The following is a 17500-nucleotide window of genomic DNA, read 5'->3' as shown; positions in this document are numbered from 1 at the left end:
ATCAAATTTAGTAAATACATAGGCTGTCCATTTAATTACTTTATATGCATAATTTTTGCATAAATATACAAATGTTAATTACATAGCAATCTGCCTGTGTCAGGATATATACCTGTCCATCCCTGCCCTTCATGTCTCTTCCCCCTTTGGCCAGCAGGTGTCACTGGCCATCCTGTTCCCTCTGTTTTTGTGCTAGACCCTTGTGTGTTTTCCCTGCCCCCCAGACTGCTGCATGGCTCAGTGGTTTGAGTGTGTGGCTGTTCTGTTTCCAGGTGTTAAATTTTCTATCTTAGTTTTTCTGTCCTAGGTTTGCCGTGTTCATGTCCTGATTGATTTTTATTTTGCCTACATATGTTCGTAGTCTTCCTTCGTGTTGTTAAAGCCTTAGTGTTTGTTAGGTTCCCTGGTTCCTGTGGCCTGTACTACGAAGCGGGGTTACTGGCTTATCAGGGAAACTTGTCGGATTTAAGGTGGTCTGGGAAAAATGTAAGTGACCGAATATGAAGTCCATTTAAACTGTGGTATCTTAAATCCGACAAGTTACCCCGATAAGCCAGTAACCCCGCTTCGTAGTACAGGCCACGGGTCTTGTTAATTGAAAGTTATTTCACTTGTGTCTTGTTGTTCCATGGTCTTGGTGATTAGCTGTTCACACCTGCCCTTTGTTAGTCCTCATCATCAGTGTATTTAAGTTCCTGCCTTTGTTCATTTCCCCAGTCAGTCATTGTGCTTTGTTACTTTGTATCATGCTCCTGGTCCTGCCCGTTTCCCTTCGTATGTTAGCTTATTGATTTTCTTTTAATTTGTTTGTTTTTTCCTCTAGTTTAGTTCCGACCCCTTGTGGTACCTTTTATTTTGTGATTTCTCTCAGTATTCTCTTCTGTTTTTTTAATAAACCCATTTAGTCTCTAAACCGCAAGTGGATCGTTCACCTTTTTCCTGCCTGCACCATGCCCTGCCGTCATAACAGCCTGAGTCAAAGAAAAAGTAGAAAAAAATCGCTTATAATGATCATCCGCTTATACTGAACAATTTCACCCAGACAGATGTCATCACTATAAGCGGATTCCACTGTATGTGTACAAGTATTTTATCTGGAAAAATTAATGCAAGGCTGCTTTTGATAATATATTATACCTATAGATATTGATTACTGAGTAACTATCTGTCTTCCTATTATGTTTCTACTGTTACCACATTTATTTGTTTTTCTTACTCAATCAAAACAACAGCATGCAATTGCAGTTCGCTTGTGTTACATTACCGCCATCTTCTGGCGATATTGCTGCACGGCAATTTGGTAGGTATAATACAATTTTTTAGGTGTTAAACAAAACAAAAGAAGAACTCAAATTGTTTATCACACTAACAATTTCTTATACTGATCAACGGACGACGTGTAATATGTATTTTAAAGTCACGGTTATAGGGAAGTTAAGCAATACACCTTATCGCCGCAGCGTCACGGCAGGCGCAGTATATAAGCGCGAGCACGTGTTTTCGCGGAACCCTTTCTAACCGGGAGAGGAGCATTCTATATTTAGAGAATGAGAAACACATGCTGTCTGCAGTGTAATCTTTAGTAAAGTGAAACTAGTACATTGTTTATTTCGGGCTTCTCGGGGGGAGGGGGGATGTCTTATCAAGTCAGTACTGCAAACTCAAATGCTGAACCTGTTTTTACTAGGACTGCATAAGCATTTGTTTGCTGTATTAATATAACGTAATATACATTATATATATTTTAAATACTTATCCCTGTTCTTCCATGACGCAGGACGATCCACCCCTGCAATGCACGGCTGTCTAAGCTCAGCCGCTGGATATAATTTCGCTGCTGGAAACTGGATCGGCTGACAGCAGCAGTGCTGTAAATGTTACTGTGCGCTGTGGTCATGTAACGAATGTACTTCACTCAACAAGTACACTGGATTTACCTAACACGCCAAGGCTTTGCTGTCGAGCGAAAGGCACAGATTTAAGTTATTTACGCCTTTTCACAGACGGGGAATTTATATCACAGACTACGGATGCATGCACATTACTGGGTAGTGAATTATAATGATCTCATGCGATTGTCTTTTATTTTCGTGTCCTATTAAATAAACGCAATATTTGTTTTTATATGGAGCGTAGCGCCACCTAGCGGAGGATACGCATATCTACAGCCCTCACTGTCGTCAAAAGCAAGTCCGCTTCCGGAGCGGTGGGTCGTTTTCCATCTTATGTATGATCAGGGATTTTTTTAAAATGAAACCGTCGCACTGAATTCGCATTTTGGACTAAGAGGGCGAAGGCCGGGAGCCGCAGCCGGCGTGAGTGTCGCCGACCGTCGGTGACCGTGACAGCATGGACAGGAGCGACCCTGCAGTCGGTGACAGTCGGGAAAATGCTGATAAATAACGGGCTTCTGCATTAACCTGCATGTGCGTGTGAAGGCAGCTCCGCCGCCATCTGAATCGTTTTATTTTGATGTTATGCCCATTTGGCACATTGACATATTTATGATAACGTGACAGACTGCTGGAAAAGCACTTTATAAGCTTATAGGAAGCATTATTGTTAAATTATTAATTACTTATTTAAAGGTATAAGCATCTGCTCAATATGCTGAGTTAGTGTTAAGCTCGGTGGACAAGTGGAGCATGAAGGTCTTTTTTAGTATCACCGAATGACATGCTTGGTTATCACTATAAATCACGCATTCAGCGACGCGGTAAATTATTTAGGATTTGAAAAAACAATATATTCGTTTAAGATTAATATATAAAATATTATAATTTCAAATGCGCAGTCATAGACGAGCGTGTTAAAAGTTTTCTTTTAAACAATTTTTAAATATTTCTGTTCCATAGTCTTCTAAACATATTTGATAGTTATTTTGTGCGTTTGCATCAATATATGATTTACTGGTTTTTAAAATGATGCGAACACCATTAAACACACGAGTAAAACGTTCAAAACATGCATATTGCAATAAGTAATGGTGTACGTCATCGCTGTGGTAACCCGTTCACACACTTACATCGCGTTATCTGACAGGAAGACATCCTTATATAGGTGATACGTAACGCACTATGTGTCACCAAATAGCTAATGAGTAGGTTTGGGAAGCTGTGTTCTGTAACGATAACGAGAGCACCGTCCCCATCTTCCAGTAGTTAAAGTCACGTGGGCTTTATTTCCATCCATCCATGTGCAGGTTTATCATAGCACGAAACAAACGTTCCCCCAGGGCATTGGTGTCAGAAACAGCAAATTTCAAAGTGGGGATTTTCACAGTACTTACAGTGCACAACACAGGACAGTTGGAAACAGGGAGGCTGGACGCAAGGATTTATAAACATAGTGCAATGTGTCTGTAAACAATAAATACAGCAGAATAAAAATAGTGGGACTGAATAAATCGATAAATAATTATACATTATAATGTCCAGTGCAGGTTCAGCTGCATTACCTTCTTTTTCTTCTCACTTGTAATATTCTGGTTGATGTGCGTTGTAAGTACCCTGGCAGGGCTCTGTGGTCATGTTAAAGTGAACTCTATCGCCTCCTGCTGTTCTCTTGGTGTTCCTGCACCCTCCCCTTGGACAGTCCTCCCACTCGCAGAGGCATGGCCAACCTGTCAGCCCAGCTGGAGGAGATGAGGGCCAAAGCTGAGGCCCGTCTATCGGCAACCGGCTCGTCCACGGAGGTCAAGGGCGACATCGTGGCTATGGCCAACATCCCGCTGCCCCTCTCGGCCAAATATCAGCACATCGCCGCCGAGGCCATGGTGGAAGGGAACGGTGCCGGGGAGAGCCGTCATGAGGTGAGGCCCAAATCCCAACGTCAGCAAGGTGGTGTCACCTTTGGGCTCTTGCCTGCTGAATAAACAAAATATAAACACTAAGGTCCAATGTCTGTTGGGCGCAACAGCATGTCCCCCTCATTGCGCTTGAAACGCCTTCTCACGTTTTTTTGTTCCATGACCCTTCGTGCTGCTCTCTCTAACCACCTCCTGCATTCTTGCCTGTGTTCACCTGCCCCTCCCTGCCTCTCACATCAGAGTTTTCAGTCTCTACAGAGGTTGTCTACTGCCCTAAACATACTGGAGAAGTACGGCTGTAACTTGACCTGTCCCAGTAGACCGAAGTACTGGCGGAGCGTGAAACACAACAATCCTGTCTTCAAGGCCACCGTCGATGCCATCAGTGTAAGGCCAGAAGATTCGCCATGGTCAGATGTGGAAGCGGGGCATCATGGGATATGTAGTTTTACCAATAGCATTCCGCTACATACTTCTCTACACAGTGTTAGGCTAAATGTGATACATTTACACAACTGAAGTAGCAAATGCATTGTACTTTTAGCTTTTGGATTATATTTATTACAGCAATTTGTGATCTGTATCTCCTAGGGAGGAAGGGCTGTGCTGTGTCTCTATGGATACACCAATCAGCAGCCAGACGGACTCAGTTTCCCTGACGACGTCATAGAACCCGACATCGTGAAGGTGGCTGCCATCACTGTGGAGGTCATGACCTTACGCATGGAGCTGGATATGCTCATCAAGGTCTGAAACTTTAATGAAACAGTAGTGTTGTCTGGGAAAGTTCTGCGGTGGCTCTGTAGGTCACCTGTGCCTCAGTAAAATCAGCTGTGTGTCGGTACAGGACTCTCACCCCCACCCGGAGTTCTTCGAGAGAGTCATCCCCTCTCTCAGGCAGGAGGAGCCATTGGGGGAGCAGGTGTGTGTCTCTTTATGCAATGCTGATGTTTCCATGGCGAACAGCCATTTTGATAAAAATCTAATAAATATAGCGTAGAGTCAGAAGTACTTATAATTAGTCTGGGTGTTCTGATGTAAGTTCAGCCAAGTGTGGCAGAATTTAATTCTGGGGGCTTAATTGAGTCAGGAGGCAGCCAAAAGTCTGTGTGAGTGATTCTGTGATTCTAGCGGGTGTTGAGAGCTCCTTCTACCAGCTTCTACTAGGGGGCGATGGCTGGGAATTTCTGTGGAGGGGTGGCAGGGCGATGTGCTGCCTGTATTACACTCATAGCACATTCATGTGCATCAGGGGATGTGCTGCCTGTATTACACTCACAGAACAGCAATGTGCGTCAGGGGATGTGCTGCCTGTATTACACTCACAGCACATTGATGTGTGTCAGGGGATGTGCTGCCTGTTTGGCACTCAGTACAGTGATGTGTATCAGGGGATGTGCTGCCTGTTTTGCACTCACAGCACATTGATGTGCGTCAGGGGATGTGCTGCCTGTATTACACTCACAGAAAAGCGATGTGCGTTAGAGGATGTGCTACCTGTATTACACTCACAGAACAGCAATGTGCGTCAGGGGATGTGCTGCCTGTATTACACTCACAGAACAGCGATGTGTGTCAGGTGATGTGCTGCCTGTATTACACTCATAGCACATTCATGTGCATCAGGGGATGTGCTGCCTGTTTTGCACTCACAGCACATTGATGTGCGTCAGGGGATGTGCCGCCTGTTTGGCACTCAGCACAGTGATGTGTATCAGGGGATGTGCTGCCTGTTTTGCACTCACAGCACATTGATGTGCGTCAGGGGATGTTTTGCCTGTATTACACTCACAGAACAGCGATGTGTGTCAGGTGATGTGCTGCCTGTATTACACTCACAGAACAGCGATGTGTGTCAGGGGATGTGCTGCCTGTATTACACTCACAGAACAGCGATGTGTGTCAGGGGATGTACTGCCTGGTAGAAGTGACCTTAGTGCTGTTTTTCCAGGATGAGCCCAGGTCCATTTCTGACGTGCCTGCTCCGGCCACTGGGAAACTGTGGGAGACTGAGGCCCAGCCTCTGACGTCCTCGTTCCCTCCCAGCTCTCAGAGCCCAGTTTCAGTCTCCGCCTCCAAGAGCCCCTCCTCCCATGCAAGTGAGACCCCCTAACTCTGCCTGTCTCCCTTTTGTCTGTCAGTTCATGTTGCCAATGTCACTGATCTATCTATCTATCTGAAGGAGTTTGTTGCCTGTGTGGGGGCAACCCCTCTCTCTTCTGCCCCCCCTGTGGGTCCATCACCTTCTGTGAGTCATGTGACCTCGTGTTCCACCGCCACCCCAGCCGGGCCTCTCACAGGCGAGAGCTCACAGAGGTGCCCAGGCCAGGTGAGCATCCATTATGTAGTGCCTGTCTGGTATCCCGGAGCGGCCACTCGTCAGCATTAATGAACCACCAAATGTGCCCAATGTCCATTTTCTCGTCTTACTTTACAGACAACTGCACCATCTGTGGGATATTCCCAGTCTCCGCCCACTGCCCCACCTGCGTGCAACGGCTATGCTCAGAATGCGACAGACTGTACCACTCTCACCCGGGGAGGACCGGCCATATCCGGGATATAATTACTGCGGCTAAACCTCTTAGGACTTTAAGGTGTGAGAGAAGACCCCACCCAAAACAAAGAGACCCCACCCAAAACAAAATTCTCAGACGGTGGTCAGAAAACATCTTAAATTTTTCTGTCCCAGCTCGTCGTCCCCTTCTACATGGCAGTGTGTGCACTGCACCACAGTGAACAAAGTCCAGGCAGTGTTCTGCGTCAGCTGCGAGCGAACTCGCCCCGTCAGCATGCTCTCTGCTGCCACCGCTGAGCTGGAGGAAGTACTGCAACCTTCAACCATCACAGGTTAGGGCTGCTGCTCTCATAGGCCTAATTGGGAATGTGTGTTCTCTCTCACACATACATACTTTCTCGCTCAGAGTGGCAATGTAAGAGCTGCACTGTGGTGAATGCTGGGAGCAGTGTTCTATGTGAGGTGTGTGAGCGCCCCCGTCTGGCCACACGCCCCCCCGTCATGTCGGCCTTCTCTCCCCAGCCTGCATCAGAGCCCCCCAGACAAACTAATAGCCAGGTTAGTGATTCATCTGCTTCCTCTGTCTTTCATTTTTGCTCTGTCAGTAAAGCTTCATCTCCTGTTTTTCTTTACTCTCTTTCCTCTTAGTGGGTGTGTCAGTTCTGCACATATGCAAACTCCACCCCCTCCCTTATATGTGAGATGTGTGACCTGCCACGCCCAGACCCCGCCCCTGCTCCTTCTAAGCCCCTCCCACAGTCTCCTGTTAAGGAGGTGCCCCCGGCACCCACCGAGCCTAAAGTCCAGCCCCCAGAGGACCCTGATCTGAAGAGGCAGAAAGTGATGAGGGAGCAGGGTTTAAAGCTGATTCAGCTGATTCGAGTGGGTGAAACCAAATGAGTATTCGTCCCCCGTCGGCCATTTTTCTTTAAAGTTAATGACCAGTCGCACCGTATTAGCATTTCGCTGCAGAATCGTTGTCGGACTTTTGCCATTGTTCTCTCAGGAGGGCGAGAGGAAGGGCATCAGCCCGGAGGAGGTATACACAGCGAAGTGTGTCTCCACTGCGGGTGGCCAATCGCCCTGTGATTGGCTGAAGTCTGAGCTGCCCCACCTCTTGGATGAAATCTGCGCCATGGCGGCCTCTGTCCAGCCGGCGCCCCCCGCAGAGCGCCCCGGGTCATGTGACTCTTCCTCGAAGGATGGAGGGTCCACGGCCCCGGGTGGGAGTCTTCCTCTGTCCCGGGCCGAGGCGAAGCAGGCCTGGCTGGCAGCAGGGGGCGACACTGAGAAGGCGGTGAGGCTGGTGCTGAGGGAGAGGCGCACCAAGGTAAGGCTGGCAGGACGGGTGGCAGGCTGTTCAGCCATTACATGTACGGTTAGCCTGACTCCGCCCTCACCCGCGTGACCTCAGGTGCGTGAGCTGTGCTCGCTAGGCCTCGGCGACACGGCCAAGTGTGCAGAGGCGCTGCGGCTGAGTGGGGGAGAGCTGCGGGGTGCACTGTCCCTCCTGCAGCGCCCCCTGCTGGAGCCCTTCCACCAGCGCATGTGGAGCGATCAGCCGGAGCCCAGCCTCGACGTCCGGCACCCCGACAAACAGGTGGGGGCCGCACCAGGGCGGACGGTATCCTTGGTGCCCGTGCGACCCGAGCCCTGCCTCTTACCTCGTCTTCTCTTAACCTGCGTGCAGCGAGTGTGTCGCCGACTGCTGGCCGTCTACGACCTGCCCAGCTGGGGGCGCTGTGAGCTGGCCCTGTCGCTGCTGCAGGATCCCGGGGTGCCCTATACTCTGGAGGATGTGGTGCAGGCCGTACGGGAGTCACATGACCGGGACTTCATCCGCCGCGTCCTCACCAAGGAGTGTCCTATCTGCCTGTCCGTCTTCCCCCACAGCAAGGCGAGTCCCCAACCACAGTCACTGACCTCCAATCTGTTCTGTGTTCATCCCTCCATGTCCCTAATAGATACAGTCACTGACCTCCTGTCAGTTCCGGGCTCATCCCTCCATGTCCCTGACAGATGCAGTCACTGACCTCCTGTCAGTTCCGGGCTCATCCCTCCATGTCCCTGACAGATACAGTCACTGACCTCCTGTCAGTTCTGTGCTCATCCCTCCATGTCCCTAATAGATACAGTCACTGACCTCCTGTCAGTTCTGTGCTCATCCCTCCATGTCCCTGACAGATGCAGTCACTGACCTCCTGTCAGTGCTCCGTTTGCTGCGACTGTTTCCAGCAGCACTTCACCATTGCTGTGAGAGACAAACACATCCGTGACATGGTGTGTCCTGTGTGCTGGGAACCTGACATCAATGACCCTGAGCACCTCAACAGCTACTTCTCCACCCTGGACATTCAGGTACAGAGGGATCTTCTTCCCTCTCGAGCAAAACAGGTGGTGTAGTACAACTTTAAAGCTACTTCCTCCGTCCTGGAGAAGCTGCGATTTCCAAGGGGATCATGCAGTGCGCCATTTGGCCTGTAGGGGTGCCCATGAGCCGTTTCTCTGTTTAGCTGCGGGAATGCCTGGAGCCTGAGGTGTATGAGCTTTTCCATAAGAAGCTGACGGAGCAAGCGCTGATCAAGGACCCCAAGTTTCTGTGGTGCAGCCACGTGAGTGAAGGCATCTATCTACAGTATCTATCTATCTATCTATCTACAGTATCTATTTATCTATGTTTTTTCAGTTTGCCTATATTACATTCTTCACCACATGGCCTTAATATCATATCTCACTGGTAGCAGCCTCTGGGACCCTCATAACTGTCTCCAGAGCAACATTTTGGGGCATTTTGCTTCTGTATGGAATAATGATGAGCACATCGGCGCTCGATGGCATTAATGTCATTGCTCCCGGTTTCTCTTCTCTATGGACCACAACAGTGTTCCTGCGGCTTCATCTATGACGGAGATCAGCTCAAAGTCACCTGTTTCCACTGCAGGAACAGCTTTTGTGCCCAGTGCAAGAAACCAGTGAGTATCAACCTTTGGATGTACAGCACTGTGCAAAAGTCTGAGGCAGTCAGGGGAAATGACGTTCAGATGATCTTCACTTTGGTGCAAAACTATGATATCTGTCAAAATGTGTCAGCTTCGCCATTTCAAATCCCAGTATTTGTAGCAACCATCTAGTTCACACATGTATTTTTTAACTCGATCACTAGCATACCTTTGCTAATCAGTACGTCATTGAGTTATTTAACTAGTTTAATTAATTTTTCAATTGAACTAGTGGTGAAATATTTGGGAACTGAAGCGGTGTTCATCTAGCCATCCAACTAGATATCAGTAACCTTTTGGAGCAGGGAAGAAATTCTTACTGTTAATTTGCAAATATTGAATGTTAAATTGTTTTACTGAGAAAATATACATGAACTAACCAGATAAATAGCCTTAAATGTTGAATCTTTTGCACAGTAACTGTTTGCTAGCGCATCAAACTGCAAAGGCTTTTCCAAGGATTGAAAATTAAAGCTTAAAACTATTGATTGTCTCTCTAATATCCATATAAATTGCACTTCCTACTGTTTGATCCATGTGTGAGAATTATAATCAGCTCTGAGTGTTAATGTTCCCTGGTTTGGGAGTTCATTGAGTCTCCATGCCTGTCCCTCCCCTCATCGACAGTGGGAGTCTCAGCACGCCGGACTCACGTGTGAGCAGTTTCAAGCTTGGAAGAGGGAGAATGACCCTGAGTACCAGAGACAGGGCTTGGCTGGCTACCTGCGTGACAACGGCATTAGTGAGTGTGGCCGCGCCGCATGTAAATGCAGACGTCCAGAGATTCTCATAGTATTTCCATATGATAGGACCTCCGTATGATAAGGAAACTTCAGTTTGAGTTTCAGAGTATAGCTCACACTGGTTATATGCAGAATGAAGAGTAACTGCTTTCTCATCCAACTGCTTTCTCTGCTTGCTCTTCCTCATTCCTTGGTCATCCTCCCCTTCAGCTTGTCCCAGTTGCAGGTTCCAGTATGCCCTCTCCAAGGGGGGGTGCATGCACTTCACTTGCTCCCAGTGCCGCTACCAGTTCTGCAGTGGCTGCAACAACCCTTTCCATACTGTGAGTCACAGCAACGGGGAGTCATGCGGGGGCATCAGAGTGGAATAAAGTCAGAGAGAGGGTGGTAAGAAAGGGGTGTAGACGGAGGGAGTCAAAGAGGGAGATGGTTAGAAAGGAAGAGTCAGAGCGAGAGAATCAGAGACAGGGGCAGAAAGAGAGAGGCAGGAAAGGAGAGAGAGCAAGAGTCAGCGGGGGGGAGTCAAAGAGGGAGAGGGTTAGAAAGGAAGAGTCAGAGCGAGAGAATCAGAGACAGGGGCAGAAAGAGAGAGGCAGGGAAGGAGAGAGAGCAAGAGTCAGCGGGGGGGAGTCAAAGAGGGAGAGGGTTAGAAAGGAAGAGTCAGAGAGGGAGAGAGAAAAAGGGGGAGAAGGTTAGAAAGAAAGAGACATGGAGGGAGAGAGTCATAGAGTGAGTTAGAAATGAAGAGTCAGAAGAGAAGAGAGTCATAGACAGAGAGAAAGAGTCAGCGGGAGTGAGTCAAAGAGGGAGAGGGTTAGAAAGAAAGAGAAGAGAGCTAATCAAAGACAGTGAAAGAAAGGTGCAGAGTTACATAATATTTCAGAAAATGATTGTTGCGAAGGTGTCTTGGTGTGGCGTCGTGATGCACGGGGGGGGTAACGGGCTCCCACGCATCCTGTGTGCAGACATGCTCGGTGCCCCACTGCAGCGTGACGGGTCTCCATGCCCACCACCCCCGGGACTGCCTCTTCTACCTGAGGGACTGGGAACCGGCTCGGCTGCAGGTCCTGCTGCAGGTGCTGTACGGACCAGCACGTGTTGGCGCGCTAACACTCGGGGTTACCCCTGTCCGCACATGCGAATGGCCCCGCCCATGCCCGTGCTCATTTAGGGTGTACTGACCCCCAAAGTCCAGTTCGTTTGACTAGTGTGATCGCTCTGTACCGTGCCCTGGTCCGCTTGTAGAGGTCGGTCAGGACACAGGTCCGTTGGTGCGCATAGTACAGAACACAAATAGGATGTCAATGATGCCCCTAGCACACACATGCACATATGTACAATATACATGAACATGGATTGCGAAGGCTGTGCAGATTGAGTAGCGACAAACAGCTACTGGGCTTTGATAACGGGTGTAGAAATATGTGTGAAGAACAGGTTTTCTTAGACGTGCCGGACTGCAAAAACTGCCTCCACGTCGTCCTTATACATTGTTTATCCACGGTATCTCCTCTTGTAGAAGATGTTATGGCTGCTGAGCTGTTCCTTTCTTCACCGCCGCTTCAGTGCTTTTCTCTTCCTCGATTTACCAAAACAGTGGCATGTGGCGTGATCCGCTAAATTAATTTAATAAATGTAAGGATACGCTGAATTTAAACAGATTACCGACATTTCGGAATCATAATGCGCCTCTCATAAACATTTTTAGTGTGTGATACCAAAAGACTGGGGTCAGGACAGATTTTTACGCCAGTTATTGGATTAAAAAAAAAAAAAACCTTTTACAAACATGGCAGTAAAGAGATTACTTTGGTCTACAGTAGAGGTACCGTGTTTGCTGGAAATTTGGACTGACAAGAGTACGTGGGAATAATTGGATGCAACACACAAAAACTGAGATATTTGGTAAAATACGGAACTATCTTAACATACATGCCGCACGATTAAATGAAAATCGCTGCGTTGCATATGCGATAAACCTAAAAGAGGGCCGTGTGTCATTGTGCCCAAAACGACTACAAAAAAGCCACAAAATAAGGACATTAATCATTAACTGCATTGTGCTGTTCTTCCTGTTTTCTTCAACACAAAAAGTCGCACGGTGATGATGAAAGCATGCTTGGGTCTGGGATGTCAGGTGCAATGTGAGCACAGACCAGCAGGGGAGGGGGGACAGTCATGCTCAGGCATGGTTCAAAGCAACCGGTTCAAGTATGAGTAGCCCCTTAATCTCTTTTCATTTGTTGCTTGCAGAAAAGGGGCGTGGCCTTCAACACAGAGCCACCCCATGGGATACAGCCGGGTAAGCTGTCAACCTGGAGCTCCGCCCACTCCAGCCACATTTTCCAAATGCTTCTTCCATAGAGTGTAAACAGCATATTGTGATCATAAGACCAGACGTTCATGTCTGAGGATCAGGCCCTGCGTTACTAACAGATGAATACAACAGCCGTCAGTCATCATTAATTAAAAGTAAATGGCTGAGAGCTAGACTGAAAACTGCATCAGTGTTAATTCTGGGCCCCTGTGAAATGATGGGCCCCCTGACAGTAAGTCACATTGGACCCGCCCACCCAATTTTACATGTAATTTTATGTAATCAAGGGCCCCTGTAAAATGATGGGCCCCCTGACAGTAAGTCACCTGGGACCCGCCCACCCAATTTTACATGTAATTTTATGTATTCAAGGGCCCCTGTGAAATGATGGGCCCCCTGACAGTAAGTCACCTGGGACCCGCCCACCCAATTTTATATGTAATTTTATGTATTCAAGGGCCCCTGTGAAATGATGGGCCCCGTGAATCCATGTCCCTACTGCACCCCAGTGCACTAAAGCTCTGTGATTTCGTACCCTGGGAAACATTACTGACATACCGTTTATCTAGCTAACCCCACAACAGTAAGTCCAATGAAACCTTTGGAATGCACATTAACTTTGCTATCCATATGAAGGATGATTCTCTACAGGCAGCGCATTAGTAACCCAGCAGTACCGGGCGAGGTTAGCTGAATACGCAGCCTCTAGCTCTGTGCAACTCAGCTGAGTTTAGCCGTTAGCTTGACCTGAGTGTGCACACTCAATAGTCAGTGAGACGTGTGCTACTAAGAGGACGCCATTCCGATTGTCATGTGACCTGTTTGTTGTTGTTCAGAAAACAAATATTTCAAAAGCTTCTGTTCGGTCTGTGAAGATGAAATATGTTTTAATTGTGGTGCAATTGGTACGCATGTTTGCATGCAGTGCGTGGCCGTCGGTTCTGCATGTAAACTATATATATCCATCCATCTTCCAGCTGCTTATGTACGTGGGGGTGGAGCCTATGTCACATAAGCATCCTTCTCAGGTTGGAATGTGCCATTGAACTCTGTGCTGATGGATGGATGGATGGATGGATGGATGGATGGATGGATGGATGTGTGTATTACATAACCGTTGCTCTCCCCAGGGCTGTGCAGTGTGATGGAGCAGAAAGATGATGGAGGCCACCAGACGGACGCAGCGTGTGGGGCCCAGACACAGCCGGGTCAGGCGGGGCTCTGCGAGTGCGTGACCCCCTCCCTCCTCCCCCACCCCACGCAGCCCTAGCAACAGACACTCAAGCTAACAAACACACTTAAAACAAACGGTTGTGCTTATTGTTTGTTTTTTTTACACTTGGTTTTACACTTCATACAAGCTGGATGTCTTTGTGGTCAAGGGTACAGCAGCAGAACTAAAAGCAGATATCTCAGGTGCAACAACTGTACCTTTAACTGCTGCCGGAGTTACTTCTGCACAGACACGTTTGGCTTCCAGGTGCCAGGATACAAGGCTGTTTAATATTGCCAGTGTTTCGTAGTTGCCGTATTTCATCCAACATTATGAAATATGGCATATCGTTCTTCCATTCATCTTCTAACCACTTCTCCAGGACGGCGATTCTCTGGGTCCTTATTCAACCCTGGTTTAATTTTGGCTTCTGTTTACATCTGCCCAGGAAGCACTACAGGGAGTACCTGGTCAGTCTCATCAACGGGCACTGCATTGACCCCGCCCTGCTTTATGACGTTAACGAGCTGCTCCTGGCCTGTCGGAGGTACCAAGTGGACGACTGGCGGGGGGAGCTCGAGGAGGACAGAGCGTACTATTCTCGGCTGCTGAAGGTATTTTAACACGCCCCGCAGTGACACCACTCAGTAATGAGACACCTTCATACAGTGTTACGGTTTACATGCGCGTCTGAGTCTTTGTGTTTGTTCTTCGATAGAAACTAATCCAGGAGGTCCCACTGGGTGACAAGGTTCCACGGAAGAAATAAAAATAATCATTTATAGCCAGCTTTGTTTTAACTGGGGTTGATCTGTCAGATGAGAAATAATGCGTCTTAAAGTCGCTGGATCGCATTGCGTGCCGCATTTCACTATAAGTTCTGTTGTAAATGGTGGAATATGGTCAGACCGGATCCTCATGACCAGCGATCGTAATGCGTTTGTGGAGAACGGCAGCGAAGAACAGACAGACCAAAAACATGCATGGCTAAAAAAAAAACGAAACTTCAGTGGTCTGTTTAAAAGCGAACACTTTAAATACGTTTCTAGATTTAATTTAATGATAACTAATGTATGCATTTGTGTTGCTTGTGGTTGATACGTGCATTGAAAGGTTTAAAAGATCATTAAAGGCATTCTTTAATGTGCCACATGCCTCGTGTTTACTTATTTGTGTAACTCAGCTGCTTGCTTTGGCAAGCTGAGCCTTCAAGCGTTTGGCCCGGGTGCGATTGGCCAATGTCTGTGTTGTAGTGGACCTTTGCGATTTGCACCGTTTTACGGAGACAGGGTCCTGTAAGCGGCCGGAGTGTGAAGTGTGCCGATCCGCAATGGTTACCGTAATACCTCCCGTTTGTATTCTGCATATTTTAATCGTATTCGTTTAACCCCCTGTAGATATTACTGAACCTTTTCAAGTTGGGCACTATAGCAAAGTGCATCCGGGCATTTCAGCCTTGTCCAGGTATGACATGTATGACACTTTAAAGAGATCCAAATTTTTGCCAATAACACCCACCACCGTGATTCAAAGCTGAGAGTCACAATTAATGGCCCTCCTGTCATAAAAAGCTATCAGTTAAGTTTAATCTGTTGGTTATTAGCTTGACAACTGAGATGGAGTGTATAGCAAAACGGCTTTTTGTCTTGTGTCGTCCTGTTTGGGTGAGTCACTGCTATTCATTAGAATCCTTCGAGTTATTTGAATTTTTGAGCAGACAATCTTTACATGGCGGATGAATGCAATTCCCCGAATTGTCCACTAGAGGGGGATGTTTGCGCGTTAATCGGACTCGCATCCACGCAGGGATGCTGTGCGCTTCTGTCCTTTACGCAAAGTGCTTCCCTGGCGAGTGTAAGCAATCCCGAGCAAACCAGTACAGCGCTGCGGATTGCTGTTTCCTCTCAGAACAACGCGTCCTCATAAGTACAAATAACGCGACATACCTGCCAAGGTTATAATAACAGTTTTAAAGTTTTGAATTATTGTTTCATTAATTGGGATTAAATTCACCGTGCTAAATTACTATTGTGATCATCAAGAAAATACGCAAAATAAGCAAGATAATGTTTGTCTCCATAATAAATTAAGTTTAAAACTCTCAGGGTTGTGGGTTCCGTCCCGACAGCCCACGATCGTCTATCAGAAGATTTAAATCAATGATCCATACATTTTCTCACACCCTGCCGAGGTGAAAGTGCATCTGGAATAATTACTTTCTGTTTGGAAGCAGCTATGACCACCTATTCTGTGTGGTTGCATTGTAGACCTTCTACTCACAGTATAATTTCTATGTATATATTAGGTAAAGGTCTATAATAGGTGTATAATAAAAAAATAGACTTCCCAACTTAGTTCAACACAGAAGTGAGTTATAGGAAGGTATGTATTCCGAAAAATGGTCTACCATTAATAAATCCACAGGAATTTTGTTTTTTTTTGGGGGGGGGGGGGTGATTCTGATGTGGATGGCATTAGATTTTACATACATGTTTGTTTTTGAGTTCATTCATTTTGATTGCTGTTGCAATTGTAAAACTTTTTTGGTTTTGGTTTCAGTTTATTTGTTTTATATGGGTTTATTGTTTAATATCACTGTAGTCTTTGCACTGTCATTCATGTATTTTCAGTGTGTTCTTATACCACGTACTTTGGTTATAATTGTATTTTTAAATTATTTTAAAATTGTGCCTCCGTTAAATATTTTCCCTTACTTTTTAATTTGCTTATTAAATTGCTTCTCACTTTTTTTCATTGCTTTTAGTTATAGTTGTTTTTAATAGCATTTACCTCATTGTACACATGCATGTGCACACACACACACACACACACACACACACACACACACACAGACCCAGCCCTGGAAGGGGGTTGATGACCTGCCCCCCCATGTGGGCTCGGAGCTGACGCTGTGGGTGCAGGTGACTCCTACCCTAACATCTGGCACCCGCGACCTGAGCGGTGATAAACATGCCGACTTTCCAGCTGTGTTCCAGTGGGGGAGAGAAGGAGCCGGCGACAGCTTCATAAATACCGCATGACGAATGGGCCGGAGCTGAGGGCCGCATCCTCCATCGATTCCCGCGACGGGTTTCCCGGACCGACCTGCGCGTGTGCGTGTGAGCGTGGGCGCCGGCACACGCGTGTGCTTTCTCTAAGAGGCAGGCAGACTCATCACTCCATTCACCCCCCCCCCCCGCCAAATCTCATGTCGCTTCATTCATTATTTACAGCCCCCAATATCCATCTTTTTCCGCGATTCCACTTCTTCAGACATCCAGCCAGGCTGTTAATGTATTTCCTCGTAACATAATCGTATCTTTTTGTGCGACTCAGAAGCTGATCCGGCCGCCGTGCTGCTGAACAGGGGGTTAGAGTGCAGTATTTTATTGCTACTGTGGGCAAATGAGGAACCGCCGTGATTTAAATAACAATCGTTATGACATTAGCTCGTTAGCTATCCTCTGCCGATAGCTTCACTCCCTGAGCCGATGTTACAGTAAGGTGTGTGGTGTCCCATTTCTGTCCGGCCCATCCTGCCTCCCACCCCCCCCGGCCACCTCATTGGCAGGCTGTCAATGGCCGCCATTGGCCAGTGGCAGGTGCGGTCAATGACCCTGACAGCACACAGTTATCGCCCTAATTAAGATGCCACACTTGAGTTAAACTGCAGCATTAAGATTTGATGGGGAATTGATCAGCGTGTCACACAGAGACGGAGGAATGAATGGGGAGAAAGGAATAGAGAGATGAGCAGAGAGGGAGTGGGAACAGGACGGAAAGATGGCGAGATGAACGGGGAGAGAGGGAGAAAGGGATGGTGAGATGAACGGGGAGAGAGGGAGAATAGAACGGAGCGATGGTGAGATGGAAAGAAGGAAGAGAGGGAAAAGGGGATGGAG

The 17500-nt window shown here is 47.4% G+C and overlaps 1 protein-coding gene across 5 annotated transcripts; it reads left to right on the top strand.

The window, feature by feature from the left end:
• Positions 1-1912: 1912 nt before the first annotated feature.
• Positions 1913-14746, top strand: rnf31 (ring finger protein 31). Of its 5 annotated transcripts, none has more exons than XM_023816208.2 (24): positions 1914-2315; positions 3595-3811; positions 4049-4195; positions 4400-4555; positions 4656-4730; positions 5760-5907; positions 5991-6137; positions 6246-6405; positions 6501-6658; positions 6733-6884; positions 6975-7208; positions 7333-7656; positions 7741-7926; positions 8017-8223; positions 8511-8684; positions 8840-8938; positions 9209-9298; positions 9953-10067; positions 10279-10391; positions 11034-11144; positions 12322-12370; positions 13516-13612; positions 14047-14212; positions 14317-14746. In XM_023816208.2, exons 2-24 carry the CDS (start codon positions 3614-3616, stop codon positions 14365-14367), a joined length of 3357 nt encoding a protein of 1118 aa, XP_023671976.2. In that variant the 5' UTR covers positions 1914-2315; positions 3595-3613; the 3' UTR covers positions 14368-14746. The 5 variants fall into 5 exon arrangements, with proteins under 5 accessions (XP_072567350.1, XP_072567351.1, XP_023671976.2 ...); XM_072711248.1 differs by having other exon boundaries at positions 1914-2426; positions 4058-4195; XM_023816207.2 differs by having other exon boundaries at positions 1914-2426.
• Positions 14747-17500: the final 2754 nt, after the last annotated feature.

This window comes from Paramormyrops kingsleyae, chromosome 4 (genome assembly GCF_048594095.1).
Source record: "Paramormyrops kingsleyae isolate MSU_618 chromosome 4, PKINGS_0.4, whole genome shotgun sequence".
NCBI classification, from domain to species: Eukaryota; Metazoa; Chordata; class Actinopteri; order Osteoglossiformes; family Mormyridae; genus Paramormyrops; species Paramormyrops kingsleyae.
The sequence above is the reverse complement of the archived record's forward strand: the minus strand, read 5'-3'. Positions and strand labels throughout refer to the sequence as shown.